The 27,875-nt window shown below is 43.0% G+C and overlaps 1 protein-coding gene across 1 annotated transcript; it reads right to left on the bottom strand.

The window, feature by feature from the left end:
* Window positions 1-135: 135 nt before the first annotated feature.
* LOC119860037 (pancreatic alpha-amylase-like) lies at window positions 136-12,628 on the bottom strand. Its single transcript, XM_038413138.2, has 10 exons — window positions 11,007-12,628; window positions 9,428-9,574; window positions 8,413-8,610; window positions 5,146-5,376; window positions 3,873-4,006; window positions 3,650-3,772; window positions 3,419-3,518; window positions 3,170-3,291; window positions 2,953-3,078; window positions 136-726 (listed from the first exon to the last, which is right to left on the bottom strand). Exons 1-10 carry the CDS (start codon window positions 11,205-11,207, stop codon window positions 537-539), a joined length of 1,572 nt encoding a protein of 523 aa, XP_038269066.1. The 5' UTR covers window positions 11,208-12,628; the 3' UTR covers window positions 136-536.
* Between the last annotated feature and the right edge of the window lie 15,247 nt (window positions 12,629-27,875).

Raw genomic sequence — 27,875 nt, forward strand, 5'->3', positions numbered from 1 at the left:
TGTACAAAACATATAATTATATGATAGTAGTGAATATGGGGGTTTCAGAGGGTCACAGGTTTGATGTGAAACAAGATCTTTTTCAATATTTTTGCATTGCCAGTAAAACAAAAAAAAAATCTATTTTTTCAGCAGGCTCTAATAGGTCCTGTTACAAGCTCTTGGGTCTGGGTCTTTCACTCCCTGATACAGCAGAGCCTGTGTGCGTTAGGTAGGGAGCAACATCAGCCTACAGTGCGTCTGTTTGTCTGCCTGCCTGAGTTTTGGAATTACAATAGAAAAATCATCTCAATTCATGGTTTAATTTCTTCTTTACTTCACGTGAAATAAAATGAAGTACTTTTTAAAATGAACCATATTTGTAGGCCTGTTACACCATCTCAAAAATGTGTATCAGTGCTAGTTATTGTGTAATAATATTACAGCAATGACACAGTATTTCATTAATGAGACTAAAAAAACCCATTACTTTTGTGCCAACACAGTTTATTCCTTGCTAGAGATGTTATACAGAGAATCATTCATTCTTGCATGGATTACAATGTAGCATCAACATGAATTGCAATGAAAGGATCTTCAGCCTGGTTATTAATCTGGAAGTTAGCCATGCCGTCACCTACAACCTGCACCTGTATTCCTGTACAGCGGTCACCTTCCTTTTGCCCAGAAATAACATCACAGTAAGTTCCAGCAGGAAGGCCAGTTTGCAAATTCACATTCAAGCTCCTATTTATAAAAACAGATTGAAAAGGAATAAATGATTATTCAGACTCTCCAGTATAGGTATTTCTCTTTTATTATAAAGCGTCGTTCATTTAGCCAGCCAGCTGGCTTTGGGGATAGTGTTCTGCACTACAATATCCAACACTTGGGGTTTACTCTTGGGTCTGGGTCTTTCACTCCCTGATACAGCAAAGCCTGTGTGTGTAGGTAGGGAACAACATCAGCTTACAGTGAGTACTAAGGCCATTGTATATGTTGTCTATATGGTCTCAACGGTTCCATGCAGCCCTGCTAGTCAAAGAAAGATTCCAGTTTGAAATGCCATCAGGCCTTGGATGTGTAGGCATGAGTAAGCAGAGGTTATCCATCTACTCCCATTCACAAAGGCTTCATATATTTAAAATTCAATATAGAGGCTGGTGAATATAAATTATTCAGACTCATTTTTCATTTGACCTGGACATTTAAAGAATTAGCTTTTGATTATCTTTAGAACGATCCCACTTCTGAAAGGGCAAAAATTAATTAAAATTGAAGCCCCATTTATCTGGGATAGACATGAGTACAAATGTTAATTTGCTGAAGTATCTTTCAGACAGACAGTCTCTCTTTCATGCTCTCATGCATACAGTTCTATCTGACAGCTCCTCCTTTTGCATGAAGGAGATATCTACAGTGTAATTTACACATGAAAGATTCAATTCTTCTCTACTTGCTGTATTTACTAGTATAAACTATGCCTCTGTGTGGATATAATTTGCACAGAAAATCAATGGCGACTGTGAATACAAATCAGAAGACAGAATTAGACCCCAAATAACTAGAGAAAAAAACATGAAGACAGATGTGTATGATATTATCTGCAGGGACAGTGAATTCAGGTATTCTTGTCAGTTTCCAAAAGTTTAGAGTCTTCCTTATAATAATGGGTCATTACACAAAGTAAAACTATTTCCCCATGTTTATTTCCCCCACCCCCCACTGTTCCTCAGATGTTCTTGTCAACTGCTGGAAATGGCCCACCTTGATTATCATTACAAAAGGTTCCCCCCCCGCCCCCTCTCCTGCTGGTAATAGCTCATCTTAAGTGATCACTCTCCTTACAGTGTGTATGGTAACACCCATTGTTTCATGTTCTCTATGTATATAAATCTCCCCACTGTATTTTCCACTGAATGCATTTGATGAAGTGAACTGTAGCTCACGAAAGCTTATGCTCAAATAAATGTGTTAGTCTCTCAGGTGCCACAAGTCCTCCTTTTCTTTTTGCGAATACAGACTAACACGGCTGCTACTCTGAAACCTTCCTTATAATTAGGCTCCTATTGTTCTTTTTCTTCTCCCAAGTCCTTCCCTCTCTACATACCCAAATTCCCTTTTCTGATCCTCCTATTAAGTCATCTCAGCATTTCTTGCACTCTCCATTGGAATCAGAAGGGCTCTTTTCCACCAATATTATACTGTTTTGGGCTACCTCAGCATCACAGATTCCCTACATCTCTTTCTGTACCTCTGACTCTAGAGAAGTCTGGAAAAGCACAACAATAACCCTAACATGAAGTGCCAGCCCTAATGGGACTCTGCCAGGAGCTATGTGGAATATCCAGAAAGGAAGTGGGCCTGGCTAGACACAGGAAGCCCTTTGTATAAGGCAGGAAGACACTTAAATGAAGTGAGTGATTCAAACCTTAACACACACACAAGATTGAGAACAATTCATATGCAATGCAATTCTGAGAACTGTGCTCCTCTAAAATATCCAATCCAATCACCAGCTCTTCTCACCATAAAAGAAAGCTGAAAACTCCCAGCTGCCAGCCCTTCTCAAAGCTATCCCAGCTTGACCCACATTACTCTCAGTCAGTTCTCCACCCATTCCTCACAGCCATGGTCTGCTAGCCTATTTAGGCCCAGGCCCAACACCAGTAGCGGCCAAAGTACCTCTCAAACCTGCACGGTCATGGCATGCCTCACTGACCAACCTCTTATGGCATGTTTCAAGTCCAATGACTAGAAACCACCAGCAGAGTATTGTGTTGCTTAAGGAGCTAATGCTGGGTTTTGAAGAGTGCTTTTGGGAGTGGGAAGATGGTAAGTTTGGAGTTGCATCTGGTAAAAGCCTTGACCTGTCCCACCAACCAGTTGCCACAGATTCTATAGCCAGTAATAGGGCGTACCGGTTGACCAGGGGTAACATTTTTTCTGGAGCTACTCACTTCTCCCACTTACCAGTCATCATTATTAAAGACAATGAATCCTCTATTACCACGCCCAAAAGCCACTTGATTGCTGTCATTGTCCCACCAGTTTGAGAAAGGCTGGCCATCAACCACATTACGGAAAATAACCATGTTCCTGAAAATACAACCAATGGGCTTGACTTTAATTAAAATATCCCCACATCAGGTAAAGAATATATTGGAAATTGCTGTTTGCAGTGTCCTACTTTATTTGACGCCATCTGTGTTCACAGACCCAGTCGTTGCCACAAGTGGAGTCTGGATTAATTGTAACAGGTTTGGTTGATCCATCCTCAGAGCTTGGTGGTCCCACCCAATCATTAATGTCCTTGTTATTAAACACAAAGTTATACAGATTAAACATTTTATCTGGGGAGACAGCTCAATGAAGCATACAAGATGACACAGGGATAATTAACAGCCTACATACTTGTTCTCATTGATCATAAACCTACCTTTCCATTCTGAAAATATCTTGGCCAACGGTAACTTGACATAACACGTGTAAATCCATAAGGATGAGCAAGCATAAAGCCAAGTGCCATTTTATATAGTCTGTAAACCAAAGAATAATGAGACACATGAAGATACACTGTCTTTTTTTTTTTTTTGGTGGGGGAGGGAGGAAGAGAATGGGGGGAAGAAGAAGAACAACAACAACTCCTCTGTGGGCTGTATGAAGCTACCTGGAGTCCCAAAAGGTTAGAACAGACGCTCCCCCAGGACCATGTCCCCTTTGGGTGTCATGATTATCTACAAAGACAAGGGCTCTGTCAGAGGGCATGAAACTCCAGCCTTCTCCCCAATTCCTAAACAAACAAACAAAGAGTCAAACACATTGAAATTAGTAGTTCAAATACTGCAGGAATCTAATGATTAATTCAAATTATATATATATATATATATAACTTTAAATAGGCCATCTTTTCTCCATTCCATTTGCGGATCACTGTACCCAGTTTAGCACCATATTTGAATTCAGTCACTCGGCCAGTTCCAAAGTAATCACTGCTTTTAATTGGCTCTCCACCCAAGTCAATTACCTAGTAGAAGAAAGAAAAACCCTATTATAGTCCAATCACCTGGTTAAAAAGATACAATTCATAGCCCTAAATGCTGCTTTTAGGGAACAAGAAATCAATTGAATGTATTAAAACAGAAATAAGTTGGGTTACTTACTAAATCCCACTTATTGCTTCCTAAAGCATCCCAAATTCAGGTGCAATTGAAAACATTAAAAACCTCTTGTCTCTTCTCCCCCACTCCCAAATATGTCATGACCATGAATAGATTAGTAATGAAATACATGACCCAGTTCTGGAACGATCAGTTTGGCAATAAAAAGAATCTAATGAGAAATTTGACTTTAAAGGGACATTCCTGGAAGGTTTAGGTTCAAAATATTAATTCACATTTAAAATTTTAAATTGGTAGAGATTGTCTTCTGGTTTAAAAACAGTCATTTATTGATAAATGTCATATAACAATATTGCTGAGACTTGGGGAGGGAGGGGAATCTTACGAAGTTATTTATTTATACTTTCTCTATTGATGCTGCAGAAGTTAGAGTTTTATTTTGTAAGTTGAGATCTATGTATATTTTTAATGATTATATGAATAATGATGAATGGGGGTGGAGGAAGTAAATCAAAAGAAAATGCCTGAAAGAATTAATATACACATTTTAAAGTTTTTCACTGAATAAGCCAAGTAGGCTTGGAAACATAAAGCTCTAGTAGCAAAATAGGAGACTGTGGGCTGGAATATGAAGTACAAAGGTTAGAATCCATAGGAATTAAAACTTTTTGGGCCTGATTCTCCATTATTTTTCATTTTGTGTGACCATTTAGACATCTACAATGTGTATGCACATGTAAAATCATGAATAACATCCTGGCCTCTAGAAGTCAATGGGAGCATTGACATTGAAGTCAATAAGCCAGGATTTCACCTCAAGTATTTAGATGGTTACTTGATTGCAAACAAAAGGATCCATTTGGACCCATACAAATTAGAAAGTGGAACATGTTGATTAATTTGTAGATAATTCAGTTTTGCAAGCTGCTGAGTACTTTGGTCCTGATACAACAAAGCACTAACATACATGCAGGGTCAAGTCCATACTGTATTTGCATAAAAGAACCCATTTCTCCATAGAGTGAAATTAAGAAAACGAGATTACCTCCTGGTAAATGAAAGGTCTCAATCCTTCAGAAAACCATTTTGTCGTTAGATTTTTCAGTTTGTCTAAAAATGCCGTCATGTCCCCAGGCCACATATGCTTGGAAGCATCAATTCTAAAACCTGCCACACCAATATCAATAAGATCGTTCATGTATTCAGCAACTTTCGAACGCACATAGTCCTTCTCGAGGGCAAGATCAAGAAGACTGACAAGGCGACAGTTGCGGACCTGTTTAAAAAATTAGCTGATTTAAGACAATTTTCATCCCATGTGCTAAATGAAGCATCCTGAAAACAGTTCTTGCAAAACCATTGTTGAAAAAAACACAGAATAATATAGAATTACACAGGGCTCCCAGAAATTTTCCCCATGATATGTACTGTCAGTCCCCATGGAACCATGCCCAGGGGAGCTGCTGGCACCAGCACCTCACCCGTGCCATGCTCAGCCCGTCTTCCAGCCTCGCCCGCCAGCTGTTGTGTCACTCCCCATCCCTGAGAGGGGACATGCGCTGCTGAAAGTGGGGTGAGCAAGCCCCTGTGGAAGCGTCCTGGTGCAGGAACTAGCCCCATGACAATGGCAAGGAGAATCAGTGCTGGCCATCCTGCTGCCCTGTGTACCCATTCAAGGTTGGTCCCACAGCCCCTCGTCATGGGGCCAAATCTGAGAGGCACTGTGACCCCTGTGCACCAGGTTGCAACACGTCTCAATTTTGTCCCCACTGCTCTCCTCCCCTACCATGACAGAGGGGTTGGCAGGGACAAACATGAGTGCCCAGTGGGCCAGCCAGCACTGTTCATTGTTGTCACTGCCAATGGTACACAATGTGCATAACATACATATGGCTGCAGGTGAAATTGGGATTACGTATACTAGACTTTACTATACAGATATAGGACCTGATTCTCTACTACTTTGCATCATGTGTAGCTGTTTATATTTTACACCCACTCTGCAAAGGTGTAAGTGATTTAAGAAAATGCCAGCTGAGAATCAGTCCATTAATTCTATACTCATAGGGAGGTTTGGAAGGATTAGATTTTTATCAGTAACTGTCAGTGCACATTGATTTCACCATACACACACAAACCAATGAAAAAATATTTCCCCCAATAAAAATTGAAATTTACAGGTTGCATAGTAAGAAAAATGCTGCTTGAGAACTTATTGGTATTTGATTTTTGTTTTAATTATTATAAAGCTTGAACTTTTTGAATCTCAATGTGGACTATCATTAAAATTATTGACCTTTCCCATAATTTTCCACACCTATAAAATGTTAAAATTAATTAAAAAAGTTTAAAACAATGTTGCAACGGTGATGGATTTAAATAGATAAAATTTTAAAAGGCTGAAAAATAACAATATTATCCAACAAAATTATACAAAATAAAAATCAAATTCTGCCAAACCTACTCATGTGATTTTAGTACAACTAGGAGAAGTAGTCTGTCTTAATATGTCATTTTTACTTCAGCTCTAATATACAGATAAAAATATTTCTCTTCAGGATCAACTACATGCTACTTTTCTCTTAGCATGAGAGTGCATGAGAGATTTTATTTTAGCTGGATTCAGAATACAAAATTTTGCCACAGATTTTATTTCACAATTTTAAACAAATTCATTTTGACTATGTTCATGCCCATTTTTAACTTTGCTTCCTGTAAAATTTGCTGTTGTGAATTTTCAATGAAATAGAAGATTTTAAAAGAGTATTTTAAAATATTCACAGAAAAAGAATAGGAGTACTTGTGGCACCTTAGAGACTAACACATTTATTTGAGCATAAGCTTTCGTGAGCTACATCTCACTTCATTGGATGCATTCAGAAAAAGAATGGTTTCCTATGGCAATCCTGAGAGGCAATGTGTAATCAAGTGTTTGATCTCTGCATTACAGTGAAGAGGTGAATAATAATGATACTTTAACATCTTTCATCCTGAATGATGCCCAATCGCTTAATGAATTTACAATCTCTCCCCCTCTCCCAGTCCTCAAGACATGGACAAAGAGAAACAGAGTAAGAGAGATATACACAGGAATACTTTCATGTAGCATTGAAATGGGGTGAAAAATGCTGTTTAGCAATGCACAGCACCACTACCTAACTGTTCAGGGCAGGGGGGTGGAGAATATTGCTTCCAAATGAAGCTGCCATGGGAATTTAGGCAATGGAATGCATAATGGAATTTGGTGAATACAGCTAATGACCTAAGACTCCATAGTGGAAAAAGGAGCCATCGAATACCAACTAATCACAAGAGTTCAAGTCAAGAGCTCAGTTGTGTGGCTCACCCATAAGGGAGCACAAGGAAGAATGCTATCTACTCACACTTTTCTGTAGTACCCCCGGCATTTGCATCCAAATTTACTGATCCAGCTCAGTCCTGATTAGCATTTAAAAGATAACAATAACCTTTGAAATGACCAACATGGCCTTGATTTACAAGGTACTTAAGCACATTCCTAACTTTTATTATAAGAGTTATCCCACTGATTTGATAAGACTATCCCCATGCTTAAAGTACCTTGCTGAAATGTAGCCTATTGGTTACAGGTTTCAGAGTAGCAGCCCTGTTAATCTGTATTTGCAAAAAAGAAAAGGAGTACTTGTGGCACCTTAGAGACTAACAAATTTATTTGAGCATAAGCTTTCATGAGTTACAGTGCTCCGATTAAGTGAGCTGTAGCTCACGAAAGCTTATGCTCAAATAAATTTGTTAGTCTCTAAGGTGCCACAAGTATTCCTTTTCTTTTTTGCCTATTGGATATGTAATTCTCACTACCCCTACTAACTAATTCATGGAGAGACTATTATGTGTGGAATATTGCTAAAGCTGGGCAAAAAATTTCCATCAAACATTTTTTTCCAAGGAAAAAAATAAATGTGTGTCCGTTTTTCCAAATTGTTTGGGGGGGGGGAGGTGTGTGTGTGTGTGTGTGTGTGTGTGTGAAATTGCTAAAATTTTAAAACTTCATTTTGACTTTTTTTTTTTAAATAAGTATCAATATTTTGGCTTGAAACTACTTTTATTTCAAAATATCCCTTTATTTTAATTTAGTTTTTTAAGTTTAAAAAAGCTTAAGATGGAACCTTTTTTATATGATTATTTGTAAATTGCCAATGAACTGAGAAATCAGTTATTCACCCATCTCTAAGTTTTTCCTGTTCCGAGGTTTTTATTAACAGTGAAGCCCAGTAAAGAAGAGGGTGGGAGTAAGAATAAACAGGCAAAATATATTTTACAATTCTAAGTTTACCTGAGTCACATCATGGTAATTTTCAATTTCTCCACTTCCAGTTTTACATTTACCGTCGTTAAAGTCCCAGGCTGAGTATGGCACAGCAGGAAAATCTCTAGTCTCTGCATTGAAATAGCTTCCACAAGTAGAACTATTACCAGAACCAGCACCAGACCCGCACATGTGGTTGACTACAGCATCCACATAAATATGAACCTAGAGAGGAATGTTTTCATTGCAGTTTAATAAAACCAGTACCTGAGTGCCATTGACTAAATAACACTTATTCCCTCATTTACATCCCCCACTCTTTTGACACCCCTCTTTTTTTTCCTAGAGCTTCTTCATGTGAGCAAAGTGATAGACTATTATTTTTTCTAAATATCCAACAGTGAGCTTACCATTCAGTGATATGCACCTCATTTGAAAATCCAGACCGTCTGGGAGAAAATTAGATCATCTCTCTTTTTAACTCTGATCTCCCCATATCTTCCCTCCTGAGTTATCTGGTGCCTCACTCTGATTTTGAGTGCTAATGACTACATACCATTAGTCAGACAGCTGTCAAGACCATATGAAGTAAAGAAGTTAAATGTAAGCATCCATCTTAAGTTCTTCTATCTTCAAAGAATAATGACACCAATTTTGCTAATTGAGAGTTTTTCAATTATACTAAATATTAAAAATAGGCACCTGTTGAAAAGCAACTATTTCTCCTGATTGCAAACTTTAAAATAAACAAACCAAAAAAACACAAAACACAACCACCACCACTCAAAAAAGCAATTTTTGCTGGGTTTTTCCTTAACAGTACTTTGTTGGGTTGAGTTATTGCTGCATGATGAAGCTTTTGATTGACCTAGTCCCCCACTGCGAAGGAGTGAAAAATGACTTCAGTTGCGAACTGGCGCTTTATCTCCTTGGCATTATTGAAGAACATACATTTTTTTCGCTGGGAACAGGACAGAGGACTACCTGAAATCTCTTACATCTCCCCACACTGTTTATATAGGAGTAATTTCAAGTCTCTTACTCCAACATTGTTGCATCTGGTCACCATGTCTTTAAATTCATCATAATATCCAGATCGTGTACATAGATAGTAACTGATTGGCTGGTATCTTTCCCACCACGGTCTCCATGGGTTAGTAATGATAATATTTTCATTTGGAGGAGATATCTGTGAACAAAGTGATGTCATTTGAAAATAAACTAGTAATTACTTATGTACTTGTTTAGTGTTGTAAAAGACATATAAAGACAGAGGGTCTGAGGCCCTGATCATCTGTGGCAAGGAGTTGGCTCTATCAGAACCCAATCCAGGGAGATGCTCTGCACTCTCATCTCCCTTTGAAATCAATAGGAGATGAAGCGGCTCAGCATCTCAGAGATAGTCCTTACAGACAGGGCCTCACTGGGTGATCAGGCCCCTGAGATTGCTTATATTTAAGTGTTTAATGAAGCTGGCATATGAAATAAACATAGATGAGTGGTGAGAGTTTGTGCAGCCATTTGAGAAATGGTATGTATCAAATTGTAGTTGTCACCTAAAAGACCAAGCTGCACTTTAGACCCCTTTTAGCTCCTTGAGTATACCCCTCTAGTAACAAGTTTTGTTACCCTCATCCCTCTCTGATTAGAACCACACAGTCCTACAACTCCTGGAATGAGCCTCTGGGCTGCAGGCCCCCTGTTTACCAACAGTGATAATATGACAGGCCAAACTGTATTTGGCACCTGGCCTGCCAGCCTTTTTTATCTAGGAGCCTGTGATGATTGGCTGATTAAAGGCTCTAAAAACAGCTTCTTCAACATAAAGTATTATTTATTCACCCCAAAATACACAGTACTCTGAGAAGTGAGTTAAAAAGTGAGGGGCCTATATACATGCCCATGTCTTACCTAAACTTTATTCTCTCTGCAAGTTTTGAGTAAGTTCCATCCAACTCAGACCCCATAAACCTGGGTTGTGAGAAAGACAGACAGCCCCTGCAGCATACTTTCAGTGTGTCTATCAGACTTACCTCCAGCCATAGCTGCCCGCTCACCCTCCTTGTTCCTAGGCAGTACGGTCTTTGCCTTAGTGTTCCTTTGGTTCGAGGGTCAAAAAAATAAACTTACTAGCCCAGCTAGAGTCAGAGAGGTGGGTATTTCCCAATTAAAGCTCACTCCATTGCTCTCCTAAGGAGTTTTGGTATCTCTCTGTGGGTACCTTTATCTCTGTCATTTCCTTTTGTTCTCTTCCTAACATTCTCCTTTCATTTAATTCTGCATAGTCAAAATATCAGGCAGGTAAACTGAGGTTCATACAATGGTCATAAAAAAAAATATAGGTATCTCCCTCATTTTCCACAGTCGTAAATAAAGATTCAAGTGTTACTTTTCACTTAGAGGAATATTTCAATTACACCCTTTGTAGTGATTAAATAAATGAACCCCATCATGATGGACTGGTCTATTTTTACTGCTTCAGCATTTAGTACTTCCCTTACCAATTTCTATTTAGTTTGAACTTGGTGCCTGTCCCATATGACCTGGATTTTTACTTTAGTAAGCAAAATGTGCCAGCTATCAGGCAATTTCACTGTCTATTAACATTAGAGGCTACATACCTGAACTCCACCAAATCCATTGGGTGCTAAATACCGTTCACATTCAAGAGCAATGTCAGCCCAACGCCATTCAAACAGGTGGACAATAGACATCTTCCCAGGCCTTGTATTTGGGTTGTATTGTGCCGAACAAAGTCCAATGGCTGCTAGCAGAAGAAAGGCCTTCATGGTTCTTTCCATAACAGCTTGTGCTCTTCTCATGGATTTTTATACTCATGCAAGAGGGTAAAGTACATGGTACACATTACACATTTAAAAAGGCAAACTATTTTTAGCATGTATTTGCTTATCTTGCTGTTATTTTGATTGTTTTGGAATTGCCTTATCCGATGAAGCTATGCCACAATCTCTCATGACAACTTTAATAATGTAGCATGTTAAGGCTCAGTCCTGGACTACACAAAAGGTGTTGTTCTGTATAACTATATTGGTTGAGGGAGTGAGCTTTTTACAGCTATATTTATACCAGTGAAATTCCTAATGTGGACACAGATATACCGTATAAAGGTGAGTTATACAGTAGAGCTCTATACGATATCTTGTATAGGAATATTATACTGGTGTAAGGTACTTTCATACTGCTATAAGTGTATCTGCACTCAGGGGGTCTTGTAAGTATAGTTAAAGCTGTACTACTTTTGTGTTTGGATAAAGCCTTAGTGTTTTGTTCTGGGTCTTAATGTTGTCAACAAATTCAATATTTCAAAGGACTGTGATGTGTCTGTGAACAAATACTTATTGTCAAAACCAGACTTGAACACAGTATCAGATAATGCAACTAAATCCTAATCTCCGAGGGTCTCTCAGAGCTATAGTTTTTTAGTGGGTTGGAAATACTAAATATTTGACATCCATCTGTGCTGTAGCTTGATAGAGCAAAATGATGTATTAAATGTACAAAATACCAGTTTCTTAGGGTATATTATGTCATTCATGCCCAGTCTGGGCTGGGAGTGGTGTGGAGCTGTGTTGTGCTACCCCTCTTAGCTCCCTAGTACAAAAGAAGAGCTAGCAGAAAGTGCTTCACCCATTTAACAGGTTCAGCATAGTCCCCACCGTGTGGCCTAACCAGCTCTCCAGGCTGGCACATAGTGAGGCCAGAGCCATGGCTACCTACTCTCCCACACGTTTGGAGTGCTATGCTCTCCTGGGTGCAGTAACTTCATGTTACTTAGCTCTGAATGTAGCACAGCTCCACACTTTGTAAAGCTCCTTATTATTTTGTGCAGCCAAGCAAGGGCCAACCAGCTTTTAGTCTTCAGTTTCCGGACCTCATTTAAAATAACAAGTCCCCTAAACATGTTCCCTGAAAGGTAGGTTTATCAAAATTCTGGGATCTCTTGAAATGCCTCTGAAAACAACCCATGCTCTCTTCTCCGATCACAACAAGGATGTAGAGCCTAACAGATTGGAGGTTGCCCGAACCCCAGCTTTTAGCCTCTCCTTTTGTAGCAGTGACAGTAGGCCAGTTGAATTAGATTTCCTGTAAGATGATAAATAGCTGTTATAACAGAGGTGGGCAAGCTACGGCCCGTGGGACCATCCTGCTGGGCCCTTGAGCTCCTGGCCCCTCCCCTGCAGCCTCTGGGCAGCGTGGCTAGCTCTGACCGGGCCGCATGGCTGCGAGCGCCCGCCGTTCTGAGCAGCATGGTAAGGGAGCAGGGGCAGGATAAGGGGCAGGGGGTCCCATGGGGGCAGTCAGGGAGCAGGGGACGGTTGGATGGGGCAGAGGTTCTGGGGGGGAAGGGGAGGTCAGGAGACAGGGGAGTTGGGAAGGGGTGTGGGAGTCCTGGGGGGCTGTCAGGGGTTGGATGGGGGTGAGGTCCTAGGGGGAGGTTGGGGCAGGAGTCTCAGGAGGGGGTGGTCAGGGGACAAGGAGTGGGGGGAGGGAGTTTGGATGGGTCAGGGGTTCTGAGGGGGGCGAGAAGTGGGAGGGGGCAGATAGGGGGTGAGGGCCAGGCTGTTTGGGGAGGTACAACCTTCCCTACCTGGCCCTCCATTCACTTTTGCAATGCCGATGTGGCCCTTGGGTCAAAAAGTTTGCCCACCCTGTGTTATAAACCTGGAGTTGAACTGCTTTTCTTGGGGCATGGCTACACTTGCAAATGTAGAGTGCTTTGAGTTAAACCCGCCTTTGGAGAGCGCAGTAGGGAAAGCGCTGCAGTCTGTCCACACTGACAGCTACAAGCGCACTGACATGGCCACATTTGCAGCACTTGCAGCAGCATTGGGAGCGGTACATTATGGGCAGCTATCCCACAGAGCCCCTCTTCCCATTCTGGTGCTGTGGCTTCTGGGAAGAGGGCAGGGGGTACGGGGCATTCTGGGTCCCGTCCCAATGCCCCGTGATGCATCGGTTCACATCCCAGCAATCCCTGTGCTTCTGTCCACATTTGGTACCATCTTTCAATGTTTTTTGTACTGCGCACTCTGTCTTCCCTTTCAGACTGTGGGAATGGAGCCCGAACTGCTGAGGAATATGCTGACGAGTCTCACCAGCATGTCACATTTGGCAGTTGAGTTATTCCTTATGATCCAAAGTGACAGTGAGGGCTCCGACGATATCGACTTGACACAAGTCATAATGCATATGACACGAGTTTGCTTGTGGCATTCACAGACATGCTCACCACCGTGGAATGCTGTTTTTGGGCTCGGGAAACAAGCACCGAGTGGTGGGATCACATCATTATGCAAGTCTGGGATGATGAGCAGTGGCTGCAGAACTTTCGGATGAGAAAAGCCACTTTCATGAGACTGCGTGAGGAGCTTGCCCCCACCCTGTGGCACAAGGACATGAGACTGACAGCTGTCCTCACAGTGGAGAAATGGGTGGCTATTGCAATCTGGAAGCTGGCAACTCCAGACAGCTACTGATCGGTCGTTAACCAGTTTGGAGTGGAAAAGTCAACCATTGGAATCGTGTTGATGCAAGTTTGCAGGTCATTAATCGGATCCTGCTCAGAAGAACCGTGACTCTGGGTAACGTGCATGACATTGTGGATGGGTCTGCACAAATGGGTTTCCCTAACTGCGGAGGAGCGATAGATGGCACACATATTCCAATTCTGGCACGAGCCCATCTAGCCTCTGAGTACATTAATTGGAAGGGGTATTTCTCTATGATTCTCCAGGTGCTTGTGGATCACTGTGGGCGTTTCATTGACATTAAAACTAGCTGGCCTGGAAAGTTGCATGACGCATGCATCTTTCGGAACACTTGCCTCTTCAGGAAGCTGCAAGCCAGAACTTTATTCCCAGACCACAAGATCACCGTAGGGGAAGTCAAAATGCTCATTGTGATCCTTGGAGACCCTGCTTACCCTTTAATGTCATGGCTTATGAAACCCTCCACAGGGAGCCTTCACAGCAGCAAGGAGCGGTGTTGGATCATATTAAAGAAGTTCTGTATTAAAATCACAAACGAGTTTGACTCCCCATAGTTTAAATTCCAGGGCATTACTAATTAAAAGGTCTCTTGGTTTTTGGTCTCTTGCTTTTACTGTTTCTCTCCCTCTCTGTGTGAAACTTGCAAGCTGCTAATTGTGTTAGTACATCCTAAGACAGAGTCTGTTCTCAAAGCAATTCTTTGTAACAACAACTACTCACACAGAGAGAGACTCAAAGCGATACTTTGTAACAATAGAAAAAACACAGTGAGACTCTGCACCCTTTTGTTGTATTTACCTCGCTTTGTTAACAATTGTGATTAAAATAAAGATAGAGGATGTATGTGGATGGATGCTTGGTGTGGATAATAAATGAATGATCAGGGAGGTGCCAGCCTAGGAGTTCAGTATTGATTGGTCGAAGAACGCGCAGAGTGAAGACAACCAGATGACCCCCGGAGGGCAGACTGGAATCTACCCAACAGCCTCAAGGATGGGAGAACAGAAGAATAAGATAACATCTGGCAGCACGGAGCCATCAGGAATGTGCCATCTGCTGATTGATTCAGCAACAGCATGATGAAGCAATTCCCATAGATTGGCATAGGAATAAATACCTATAAAAATGGACTTTAGAAACTGATTACTTTGGGGTCTGATTCTGCAAACCAACTTCCAGGAGCATCAGATGTGCATCTGACAAGGCCCTGCTCCCTCCTCGTGTCCAGGCCACCTGGCCAGTGGCTTGGCATGAGCAACTCTAAGGCTGGTAACTATGATAACAACCTTGCAAAACCTGTGTGTGTGTGTGTGTGTGTGTGTATGAATGAATGTGTGAATAAATATGAAATTAAATGGAATGTTATAGCTATAACTAACTGCTTACTATGATTCTTTCTGTATATAATAAATGTGGCATTTTCCTTATTCCCTTTAATAAGATCCTGCTGGTTTTTATTTTATTGGTATAACAGCAGTTCAACAACAGGCTGAGCCAGTGCAGAATGACTGTGTCCATGGTGGTATTCGGAATGGAGGTGGGGTCACCCCCAAGTATCGCACCCAGATCTTTGTAGAAACGGCAGGTCGCAGAAACAGCACCAGAGCAGTGGTTTACCTTGTGGCCTTTGTGGTAGGCATTTTGCAGCTCCTTCACTTTTAACCCTGCATTGCAGTGTGTCCCAGTAATGGCCCCTTTCCATCATGTCTCTTGATATCTGCCCGAAGGTATCGTAATTCCTACGTGCAGCTGGGACCAGACAGCTTCCTCCCCCCAAACACTGATGAGGTCCAGCACCTCACCATTGCTCCATACTGGGGATTGCCTGGCACATGGAGGCATGGTCACCTGGAAAGATTCGCTGAGAGCACTCTACGCCTGGCTGAGCAAACAGGAAGGGGATTTTCAAAATTCCCAGAAAATTGAAAGGCAGGTTTGACAGTTGGTCACCTGAGGGCAGGGCAGTAGAGTTCAAAGTTATGACCAGAGTGGCTAGAACAGGCATTGTGGCACATTTCTGGAGGCTGATCAGAGTGCACTAACAGACCAAGGTGTCCACACTGGTGCCACGCCGCTCTAGGAGGAGTGCACAAAATGTCATTCCAGTTGCCGAGGTGGAGTACCAGAGCGCTCTAGCTGCGGAGTCAGAGCGCTCTACGTGCCTTGCCAGTGTGGACGGGTAGTGAGCTAGTGTGCCCGGAGCTCCTTTAATGCCTTCTAACTCACAAGTGTAGACAAGCCCTTGGATTCAAGACCTAAAAATTAGGAGAAAAGAAGCTGAATAGCTGTTCTTTATGAAGGAAGTCAACATATACAGTCAGGACTGAATATTGGGCTAGAGGAGGGTAGAGGAAGGAACTAAGGATATGTCTACACTGGCAAGTTTCTTCACCACAAATTATACCACTTTTATTAAAATGCTGGAATTAAAGCGCTGTTGCGTGTCCACGCTGTGCTCCTTGTGACGCTGGAGAGCATCCACATTAGCAGCTCTTGCAGTGGCAAAGACAGCAGTGCATTGTGGTAGCCATCCCACCGTGCAACTGGCCAGAGGGTGCTTTGGGAAGGGTTTGCAATGCCTAATGGGGCAGGCACAGCATCACACGATTCAGTTTTCTCAATCCCATCTTCCCCGGGCATCCTACTACGTTGCCAGCTGCTTTTCAACTGAAGTGGGGTGGGAGTGGGAGTGGGGGAAGTGTGTGTGTGTGTGTGTGTGTGTGTGTGTGTGTGTGTAAAAGTGAGAGAGCCTTGTAAGTTCAGACAGTGGCAGGAAGCAACCAGTCCTGAGGCAGGGGAGGGGAAAAACCATGACATCAGCCCCTGCCTCCCTCCCTGGGCTCTCTACACAGCAATCTCTCTCTCTCGTACACAGACACCTGCCTCTGTGTTCAACAGCAGGAGCATTCCACATTAATGGTTTGCTTTGTGTCCCAGAGCAGATCAGCATAGCACACACAACGGCTGTCAGAAACGGTGCTTTGAAAAGGGAGGGGAGTATGTCTCCAGGGCAGCAGAGTTCAAAACAATGAGCCAAGCGGTCACTTGAGGCATTATGGGACAGCTCTGGAGGCCAATTACAGTACAGAAAGCAATCAAGTGTCTACACTGGCAATAGAGCGCTGGAGCCTCTGCGCAAACAGCCTTACGACTCTCCTCGAGGTGGTTTTTTTTTTGCAGCGCTACAATTGAGGAGTTTCTGCACACAAAGCGGCTTGGCAGTGTGTACCCATCTGCAGTTTGTGTAAAAAGTGGTTTTACTGCTCAGAAACTTGCCAGTGTAGACCAACCCTAAGGTTCACATCTGAAGTAGCAAGATAAAAATAAACATTGACTTGACTTTTGTTCAGCTCTGGTGATGTTTGAAAGGGAGGTAGAATGTGCAGGTGGTCCACAATGAAGGTTGAAAAACAAGACAGGCTCTTTTACACGCAGCATGTGTTTTTTGGGAAGATTTAGTCTTCAGGATTTCTGCAGCCCCAGTCACACAGCCTTCACTTGTAAACAATGTTGGTTGGAAAATGCTGCTGAGAACCAAATCATGTTACAGACACCAAACAAACTAGCGGAATAGGAAAGGGTCTATCTTAAATGGCAAGAAAAAATGACTTCTACATAACAACCCTCCCTTTGCTTGAATAAAAATACAAGTGAGGCAGAACTTTCTGTGTAGTTGTACTCTTTGGAACTTGTTCAACTGCAAAGTGTGCCTGTTTATATAGCGCAGCTTCCGCTGCCAGATCCTGTTGCCTTCAGCTGTTATTGTAATTCACAAACATAATTGGGAACTGAGCTATTTTGAATGAATCATTTGACAAATTTAGCATGAAAATCAGTTTATAAGCAGAAAAATGGGCTACCTGTACCTGTTGGGTAGTTTATGAACAAATTTCAGCCTAGGAATTGTAAATGAACTGTAGTTTGTAGATTCATCATTGTGTGCTAGGTCTGCTTGACCACATAGTATTGTTTCTGTTCCCTGATTGGAGGAGATTGTATGTAACAAAGAGGGAGAACCTGTGATCAAGTCACTGAACCTTAAGATTTTCTCTGGAGAGGACAGAAGCAGTTTACATGATTGGTAGAATTATGGCATTTGGAATCTTTTTCTTTCCTGGCCACGTGAATCACACCTTGTCTGATATATCACTGCTAGAACAGTCAGGCAATTCTACAATCTGATACAATGCAATCTGATTTTAAAGTTAAGTTTGTCATTACATTCACACCATAACTGTGAGTTGCACATGTACATGCAATCCTAGCAATCAAGAGTGAGGTTAAAGCATTGACTGGCTATTTAATGTTTGTGTGTGCTGGCTGTGACAATGATTGGTTATACTGTCCTAACTCCAAGAGAACAGTTACATGTTTTTGTCCATCGTAAAGTGAGTAATCATATAGGTAAAATGGATAAGACCATATGAAATAGCAAGCTGAATATAAAACTTTGATCTTACTTTCACCCAGTTCAGTTAATGTTTGAAAGGAGGGTGCATTGCAGAGGTTTTCTAGTTCTTTGAGATGAGGTGGAAGATTAGCTTGCAGTAAAGCCAGATCAATTAATGATGGTGATTGTGAAATCCTTCAGTGCACCCTGAGTATATATCTACAATCTGCAACTAGACACTGGAAGCTGGCCCATGCAAATTGACTCAGGCTCAGGAAAAAGGGCTGTTTAATTGTAGTGTAGATGTTTGTGCTTGGAGCTGTGCTTGTTTGTGCAAGTTTGTGCTTGTGCTGCAGACTGAGCTCTGGGACCCTCTCACCTCACAGGATCCTAGAGTCTGGGTCTCAATGTGTTTTCAGTATTCAAAGAGCAGAATACTACACAGAGGAGCACATACATCCTGCTGCTACATCATGGAGGAGCAGGCTCAGGGCTGACCCTCTGAACAATCTCATTGACTTCCTGAAATCTCTAGAGAGAGCTAGTCAATTTCCCACAGTTAGGGGAACAAGCCTCCTATTCACTTCCCTGAAAACACCAGCAGAGTTAGTGAAAATCCAGTCAGCCTTAAAATAAACAAACAAAAGTGCGTGTGGGGAAACAGATGCTGAACTAGGTTAGCAGCCCATGGTACCTCACTCACATACAAGATGTCACCTGCTTCTTCAAGTACGCTCAAACACTCAACTGAGATTTTCTTATTATCTGATATGCACAAATTCAAAGTTGTGGTTCCTACGTAATTACTTTGAAACAATTTGTATGCAAACAAACAACAAAAAATAGAAGGCAGCAAAACACTATATAGTCTAAGGGCTTGTTTACACTTACCGGGGGATTGATGATCGATACATCAATGGTCGATTTAGCGGGTCTAGTGAAGACCTGCTAAATCGACTGCAGATTGCTCTCTCGTGGACTCCTGCTCTCCACCAGATCAAATAGAGTAGGGGGAGTCAACAGGAGAGCATCTCCCGTTGACATCACGTAGTGTGGATCCACAGATAAGTAGGTCTAAGTTACATCCATTTGAATTACGCTATTCACAGAACTCAGATTGCGTAGCTTAGATCGAATTTCCCCTGTAGTGTAGACAAGGCCTAAGAGAGTTACAGATGCTCTGGAAACATAAAATTGGCATTCCAAACTTCCTTCTCAATTTAATTTTTGTATTTAATTGTAGAAAGCTGTTGTAATTCAGTATGTAAATTTCCAAGCTTTAAATAGTGCTAGGTAGGCACTCTCCCCCTTCAATTCAGAGCAAATGTAAGAATGCAATTGTCATCTGTCTTGGATTAAAACAAGCGACTCTACTATTTAATAGAATAACCGTTTTTTCTTTGTTACTCAAAGTGGTACCTACCTTTTGCAACGGTTGTTCGAGTGTGTTACTCATGTCCATTCCATTCTAGGTGTGTGCGCATCCACGTGCACAGTTGGAGACTTTTGTCTTATTGGTATCAGTAGGGTCAGCTGTGGCACCGTGTTGAGTGCCGCGCTTATGCGTTGGTATATTAGGTGCCGCCGACGCTACACCCTCTCAGTTCCTTCCTGTTGGCAACTCCGACAGATGGGTAGGAGGGCAGGTAATGGAATGGACATAAGCAACACATCTCACAGAACAATTACAAAAGATAGCTAACTGTTTTTCTTCGAGTGCTGGCTCATGTTGATTCCATTCTAGGTGACTCACAAGCAGTATCCTCAGAGGTGGGCTCGGAATTCACAGTTTGGCGGCTTGCATTACTGCTCTACCGAAGCCAGCATCGTCCAGGGCCTGCTGGGTTAGTGCATAGTGGGATGTTAACGTATGGACAGACGACCAGGTGACCACCCTACTGATGTCCTGGATAGGCACTTGGGCCAGAAAGGCTGCCAAAAGAGGCCTGCGCCCTGGTCGAGTGGGCAGTTACAATCGCCGGGGGTTGCACCTTCGCCTGATCATAGCAGTAGAGAATGCCGGCGGTGATCCAAGAAGAAATTCTTTGAGTAGATACTGGGCGACCTTTCATTCTGTCGGCTGCGCCGTTTTGCAGAATGGCTTTGTCCTTTCAGTGCAGAAGGCTAGTGCCGACCTGATGTCTAGGGAATGCAGCCTACACTCCACTTCTGACATATGCGGCTTTGGAAAAAAGACAGGTAAGAAAATGTCCTGGCTTGAATGAAACTGAGAGGCCACCTTGGGCAGGAAGGCTGGGTGTTGCCTCAGCTGGACCGTGTCTTTGTAAAAGACCATATAGGGCAGTTCTGAAGTGAATGCCCTAATCTCGGAGACCTGGTGGGCAGATGTTATTGCGACCAGGAACATGACCTTACAGGACAGGTGAAGGAGAGAGCAGGAAGCAAGACACTTGAAGTGGGAACTCAGGAGCCGCAACAGCACCAGATTAAGGTCCCACGGAGGAACAGGGTCCTTGATATGCGGGTAAAGGTGCTCGAGGCCCTTGAGGAACCTGACCGTCATGTCCTGGGCCAAAACTGACCTACTCTCGAGCGGGGAATGGAAGGCTAAGATAACTGCCAAATGGACCTTGATAGATGAAGGGACAGGCCTTGGAACTTGAGATGCAGAAGGTAGTCCAGGATTAACTGCAGCGACTCTTGCTTGGGCTGAATGCCTTTATGCGACATTCAGCAGGTGAACTGCTTCCATTTGGCAAGGTAGGTTGCTTTGGTGGAGGGCTTTCTACTGCCCAACAAGACATGTTGGACACTGCCGCTCCTATACATTCAACCATGCGGCAGCCAATCTGTCAGTGTCTCCAGGTTCAGATGCAGAAGACTGCTGTGATTTTTTGACAGTAGGTCCATTTGGAGCAGTAGTCATAATGGAGCGACCACCGAGACGTCCAGCAGTGTGCTGAACCAGTGCTATGAAGATCACCTTCATCTTGTACTGCTTGATCTTCATGAGAACTCTGAATTAACGGAAGTTGGGGGAAGGTGTAAACCAGAGCGCCCAACCATGGCAGCAGAAAATCATCTGACAGGGAGCCCCTGTCGATCCCTCAAATAGAGCATAAAACATAGCATTTCCTGTTCTGTCTGGACGCAAACAGGTCCACCTGGGGAGTTCCCCACTTATGGAATATGAAGCTGACCCCTTCCAGATGGAGGGACCACTTGTGGCGAGATGAGAAGGCCCTGCTGAGGTGATCTGCCAAAGAGTTCTTGGCCCCGGGGAGGTAAGTGGTCACAAGATGGATGTCGTGCTGCAGTTACCAGAACCTGAGGGCTTCCTGGCAAAGGAAAGACAATCTGGTGCTGCCTTGCTTGTTGATATAGAACATAGTTGGGATGTTGTCCATTAGTAATTGAACCGCTTTGTTTACATGTGAGGTAGGAAGGCTTGTCAGGTCAGGAAAACCAGTCTGAGCTCTCTGATGTTGATATGGAGAGAGCGATCGTGACTAGATCAATAATCTTGCATGTTGAGATTGCCCAGGTGACCTCCCCGACCCCAGGTGCAATGCATTGGAGACAAATGTCATCGACGGGAAAGTAGTCGCAAAGGGGACTCCTGCCAACACCAACGTAGGATTCTGCCACCAGGTGAGTGACAATAGTATGCAGTTCGGAATCCAGACCACCCAGTCCAGGCTGTATCTGTTGGGGATATAGACCGACGCCAGCAACACCTGCAGGGGCCTGAGGCGGAGCCACACATGCCGGACCACGCAAGTGCAGGCCATCATATGTCCCAACAAGTACCCAGGGAAGGGGTATATATTCTGCGGCCCCAGCCCTGGAACTGTTGCGGCAGGGAGAGGCGCCTCATCCCCAAGCCAGTTGCTGCTGGGGGGAGAGAGAGCAGCAGGGAGTCCTCTCTGCCCACCGTAGCCCCAGAGCCCGCTCCTGCACCCTAAACCCCTCATCCCTGGCCCAACCCCAGAGCCCTCACCCCCTGCCAGCATCCTCACATTCCTTCACATTAACTCTCTGCCCCAGCCCAGAGCCCGAGTGGGAGAGCTCTGATGCAGGACGAAGCACAGCTTCCATGAGATATCCTCAAACAGATATCCTGCTCCTTTTGGGTTCTAGGTTGAAAAGTTTTTACAGATTTGACACTTGTCCTTTCTATGGGACTCCCCCAGACACTTCAAGCAGCAGTCGTGGAGGTCACGGATAGGCATCAGCCTGCTGCTTGACGAACATGGCTTGAAGGTCGGACAGCAAGGCATGCTTCGCTCTAGGACAAAGTCCCAGCCAAGACTCTAACTACCAACTAACTTAACACTTAACTGAATGGCTAAGTGCATGCGGGGGAATAGTCTCGCTCTTGTGGGGAACTTTCCTGGCTTCTGTACGATCCCGGTGAAGTGGGCTAGCGAAAGGATCTGAGTCCTCGCTCCCACTTCCTTTACCCAGTGGCCTCCCTGCCTTTGAGAACTCCCCTTCCACTCTCCAGTCTGGCAGAATCCTCGTAACCCCAACAAGGCTGGGCCCAGGATTCCTGGGGGGCTTGACCCCCAACCCTGCTGTGGTCACCTAGGACAGGGGCTAGGGTGTCCACACTTCGGGGTACTCTCTCTGCAATGGGCACTTCTCTGACCCACTTACCATCAAATACAAGTTAAAGCAAATGTAAGTCATTTAATCAACAATTACTTTTTAAAAGAATAAGGAAAAATAGGAAAAGTTAAAGGAAACACATCAACCCTCTCTGTGGTAGGGAACATCACAAACAGCGTCTCTGGAATGTCAGAGCAGTTCACAGTCTGTTCCTTTTAAGTCCCAGGCCTTCTTCTCAGGCCCTGGCTTTGCTGTAGGGATGCTGTGGGTTGGACACTTGCTCTGGTGGTGGCCACACGCTCTCAGGCTCTAAGTGGTAGGACCCTTCTTCCCAGTATCACCCCCGCCCTGTCAGGGTTACGATCCAAGCCAGGCCTGCAGAGCCTCTTGGCTGAGGCGTCTCCCTGTGCTGGGCCTGCTGCCCAGGGTCCCGCTCAGTCTCCCCAGCTGCTCACCACACCCAGAACCAGACTGCTCCAGCCCCAGCTGTGCCACTCTCTCTCAGCACTATTGCTGCTGCTGCTCTGCCTCCAGCTCCCTGGGCTGCTTTTCTGGCCCCTCTGGCTCTGGTTGCTGCAGCTCTGCTCCCAGGACAGGGTCTGCTCTCTCTGGATCTGGCCCAGCTCTGTTCCCCAGCTTAGCTTCGGCCCCTGCTTTCTCCTTAGCATGGCCCCACTCTGTCTGACCTAGGCAAATCCAGCTCACACGGAGAATGGGACCTCCCTGGCCTCCTGACTCCGATTAGCCTGCTCGCCCTGTCATTCAGGCTGACTTGGAGCATTGGCCTCTCCCCATTGTTCCTGGGGGCTGTCAGTCTCAGGGTCCTGACCCCCATCAACCCTTCCCCCTTTTTAGTATTGGGAGCTAGCAACTAAAACACCCCCACTGAATGTTAGTAAGGGGGCAACAGTCCCCTTGAATAAGTAATTTGTTAGTCTCTAAGGTGCCACAAGTACTCCTTTTCTTTTTACCTACAAACTATGCACAAAGAAGATAACAAAGGTTGTAAAGAACTGCTAATGATCTTGCGATCTGCAAGACAAGGCGCTCCAACCAATCGTCACTGGCAGTAAGAAGGAACTGAGAGGGTGTAGGATGGGCAGCGCCTAATATACTGACACATGAGCGTGGCACTCCAAGGGGTGCCACAGCTGACCCTACTGATACCACTAAGGCAAAAGTCTCTGACCTACTGTGCATGTGGGTACGCACACACATAGAATAGAATTGACATAAGCAAGAACTCGAAGAAGAAAAGCAGTTAGGGATGCAATTATAGATCCTTTCTCAGTTTGGAAGAGGAATCACTATGATGTGTTGTGCTTCTTTTATGATTAACTGATCTAGGTGCGGTTTAATGAACTAGAATATAGCATAAAACTGTGCCTTCTTCAGAGCTTTTATATCATACTGTAGTCCCGCTTTTGTTTGATCCATTTGGCACAGTGGACACCAGTTGATACCACTTTATTCTCAAAATCCATCTATTGGGCCTGATTGTTTTCTCACATGAGTTTTATAGAGGTGTAACTCAATCGTACAGAGAAGGACTAACTCAGTTGCATTCAAGTGTGAGATTACAACCAGGCCTGTTATGTCTGATGAGCATCTCAAAAAATCATTGATTGCCTCAGAGGCAAGTAATTTAAATCCCATGCAATCTGTTGGTTCTTCTTAGAATTTCTCTCAACTGACTATTACCTATCTCTAAATAAAGTTCTTGTTAGGAAGTTTTATCAACCATAGCCCTGGGTAGGTATTTTCCTGTAAATACAAGAAATGAGGAAATTCATTATACTACTATTTCACTAAAATAAATACCAAGCAGATCTGAAGACATACATTTTTGACTGGTTGATGGCATTTTCAGTAGTTTTCCTGCTGTTTTACAACCATCTCAGCATTCTGCAGTATGAAGTAGGACTGATGGTAAGATCATATGACTAAGTCGGTCATTGAAAGGCAGACTTTTCTGTCTATAAAGGAGCAGTAGATAGAATCCATTCCTCTGATGCCTGCCAGGACTGCTTCTTAAAATTACTGCTAGTAATAAGTCTCTGAATGCTGCCCTCTAATGGTCTATTAGGGCTATTGATTTAACAATTCAGTTTTGTTTAAAAACTATTTAACATGTATTTTGCTTAGGAGGTGGGTTTGTTTGGTTGTTTTTAAACACCACAATAAATCAAAGGCATATGTGAAATTTTTTTAAAAAAAATCTTTATTTTCAAATTCAAACCATTTGCTGAGCAATGGGCCCTGTCTCGATTCTTGAGATTTGAAAAAGGGATCAATGGGGCTATGTTATTTGATTCTTGTTATGTATCACCATCTTGCTTCCATCTTATTGATTCCTTGGGAATCTGGAATAATGTTTTATTCTAATGTCAGATTTTGGTTGTTTGGCAGAACATGTAGAAGCAATGTATGTGTCAGGAATACAGCAGAGAGATTTTAAAAACATTGTAAACTGCGTTTGTTGCTTTATACTTCATCTGTTCACTAGCCTGACTACATTCTGCTTTGTTCTGTGATCCTGTCAGTTAAACAGACTAAGGATGCCAGGTCCAACTCATTAAGGAATTCAGTCCCTTTCAAAGAATATCTAGGTAGGACAGGAAGTGGTACTGGTGCACCAACCAATATTGTCTTCTATAGACCAGCCTATTTTATACTCTTGCCACACTGTCTTCTCCATATGAGACTGGAGTTCATCCTATCACTAAGATAACTGCAGCTGGAGTACAGAAATGTTTTCTTTAGGGTGAAAACTACTAGAGCTCCATGGCTAGGATAAACATTTGTGCACTGCCACACAAACCTAAACTGGATCCAGTTTCAGAAACTGAGAAAAGGAAAGAGGAAAAAGCCTAAGCATTACCTGAGCAATTTGTTTGCTAAATGTGGGCTGCTATGAGAATACTAGTAACAAACTACTTCAAAGAGGAACTTAAACAAAACAGTGGGAGGTAAGGCGCACCACAAGTTTCTTTGAAAGACACGTTGTGTTTGGAAAATAAACCCAACCCCCTTCCCCCCCACAAAACGAGGAATGGATTTTTTAAAAGGGGGGGGGGAGAAATCCCATACATCTTTCTAAACATTTATTTGCATTATTACTAATGAAAAATACTTACCCCACCCTTTCTTGAAATTCTTTGGGGGAAAATACACCACTCCCACCATTAAAATGAAAATGAAGGAACAAATTCACGAAAGCCACAGTGATATCCTCGCAAAAGGGGCTCTGCTACAATTCCCCCCCCCCATCAGCAATTCCCTGCAAAGAGTCCCATTCCCTAACCCGTCCTCACCCAAATCCATTCTGTAATCTTCCCTGACAAACCCTTCAATCTTTCCATCGTCCACCCTCCACCTCAGTACCTCTACATCCAACAGTATCTCAGAATCTTCTCTAAGAGGCTCCATGAATGGCAGCTGTTTCTCACAGTAGAGGTGGCCAGTGTTTTCTTATGAGCTCTAGCTGTCAGATGGGTAGTTGAAAATGGTGTTTTTTGATTCTTTACAGAGTAGATCTGCTGTGGCTACTGGAAGCCTCTTCCTCCTCACATGCTATCAGCATACACTTCACATGAGGCTAGCTTTAAATTCAAGGGACACTTAGGTGATTCTTTGGGATATACCACAAAAATAAACTGATTTTGGGTGGAAATGCTCTTTAAGAACTCCAGTCTCCTGCAGCAGAAGTGCAGCCAAGCTGCATGCATTTTCCATTTAACCACAACAATCCATTTGCATTAATTTCAAGGCTCTCTTTTCAAGGAAAATGATTAGACTTAACGTGGGTTCAAGTGGACTGGATACACTTGCTCTACAGGCAGATTCAATGTGACACAGAATGATCAAGTCATACCCAAGAATCTGGCCAAGTTTTAGATTTACACTGTATAGAAAATGTACTTTCTGATGTCCCAAGTTCCTGATGATGCATCAAGGACTTTTGTGCTAGAAGACCTTAAGAGAAACCTTCAGGAGTACTTTATTCAAGCACATCTATTCTGAGAATTAGCCAAGTGCTTTACTGTTATAGCCTGGCATCTGCTTGAAAAATAGTGATAGGTGACTATATCTAAATGATGTACATTGTACCGAGTCGATTTAAGTGTAATTTAAGCTTTGTTATTTTTATAAGCCATTCGTTACTAAAAGTGAGTGAACTTTACACTTTATATTTACACACTGTCTGGGAAACATCCTGCCATGCCTTGCTAAAAAAGGGATAATTTAAAAGGTGTTAAGGCTCAAGGCATTTAATCCTTTTAAAATCATTCACAGGAGGTAAAAACTCTTTCCCAAGTAGGGAGGGGATATGGCAAGACTAGAAAGTATAAGATTGAGCTGGTATTCACAGATTCTCTTTCAGTACATCTGATGGCTACTCATCAGTGTCTGCAGAACTTAAGCTTTTGTTTATAAACGTATGGGCTAGAAACTCTTAAAGAAAATTTTCTCTAATGGCTTGTCTTCACTGCAGTGTTAGCTCAAGGTATAACTAGAGTTGCCTCTAACCCAACTCCCAGAACTCAACTCAAGAACTCATATGAAAGTATTTTAAATGATAATAAAACCAGGTTTCACTGAAGAAAGAATGTAGATGTATTGCATAGGTTTACTTAAATAGTAATGAGTAAGTACTAAGAGTGATTTTTCTTTCCCCTGTTGCTACTGGAGTGGGGACAAGAGAGGTCTATATCCCCCTTCCACCTGCCTTACAAAGTACGAGCTCTGGATTTGATGGTAAGGTTTATTGCTTGTCAAAATATTTGTATTTCATTGCCAATTAAGCACCGTTACATAGTCTTTCCCACATGATTTTAGAATATATAAAACTGCTTGGCTTCGCTATAGTTCTGAAAATTAGTATCTCATACTTTCAGATAGCCTAAAGCAGATGTTCTCAAACAGTGGTCCATGAGCTCCATTCAGGTGGTCAACGGATACTTCCCTCTAAGGTGCGTGCCTGGGCAGCACACATGAGAATGAAGGGCCATGCACCT

This window comes from Dermochelys coriacea, chromosome 8, assembly GCF_009764565.3.
Source record: "Dermochelys coriacea isolate rDerCor1 chromosome 8, rDerCor1.pri.v4, whole genome shotgun sequence".
Taxonomy (NCBI): domain Eukaryota; kingdom Metazoa; phylum Chordata; order Testudines; family Dermochelyidae; genus Dermochelys; species Dermochelys coriacea.

Bases quoted from the DNA above. Each gene is read 5' to 3' on its own strand.
- LOC119860037 (XM_038413138.2), bottom strand. From the start codon at position 11,207: ATGAGAAGAGCACAAGCTGTTATGGAAAGAACCATGAAGGCCTTTCTT. The intron at 8,611-9,427 runs GTAAGAGACTTG...ATTCCTCTCTAG, and splicing joins CCAGATGCAACAATGTTGGA to GTTCATATTTATGTGGATGC. The intron at 3,079-3,169 runs GTAGGACACTGC...TTGTATTTTCAG, and splicing joins CACAGATGGCGTCAAATAAA to GAACATGGTTATTTTCCGTA.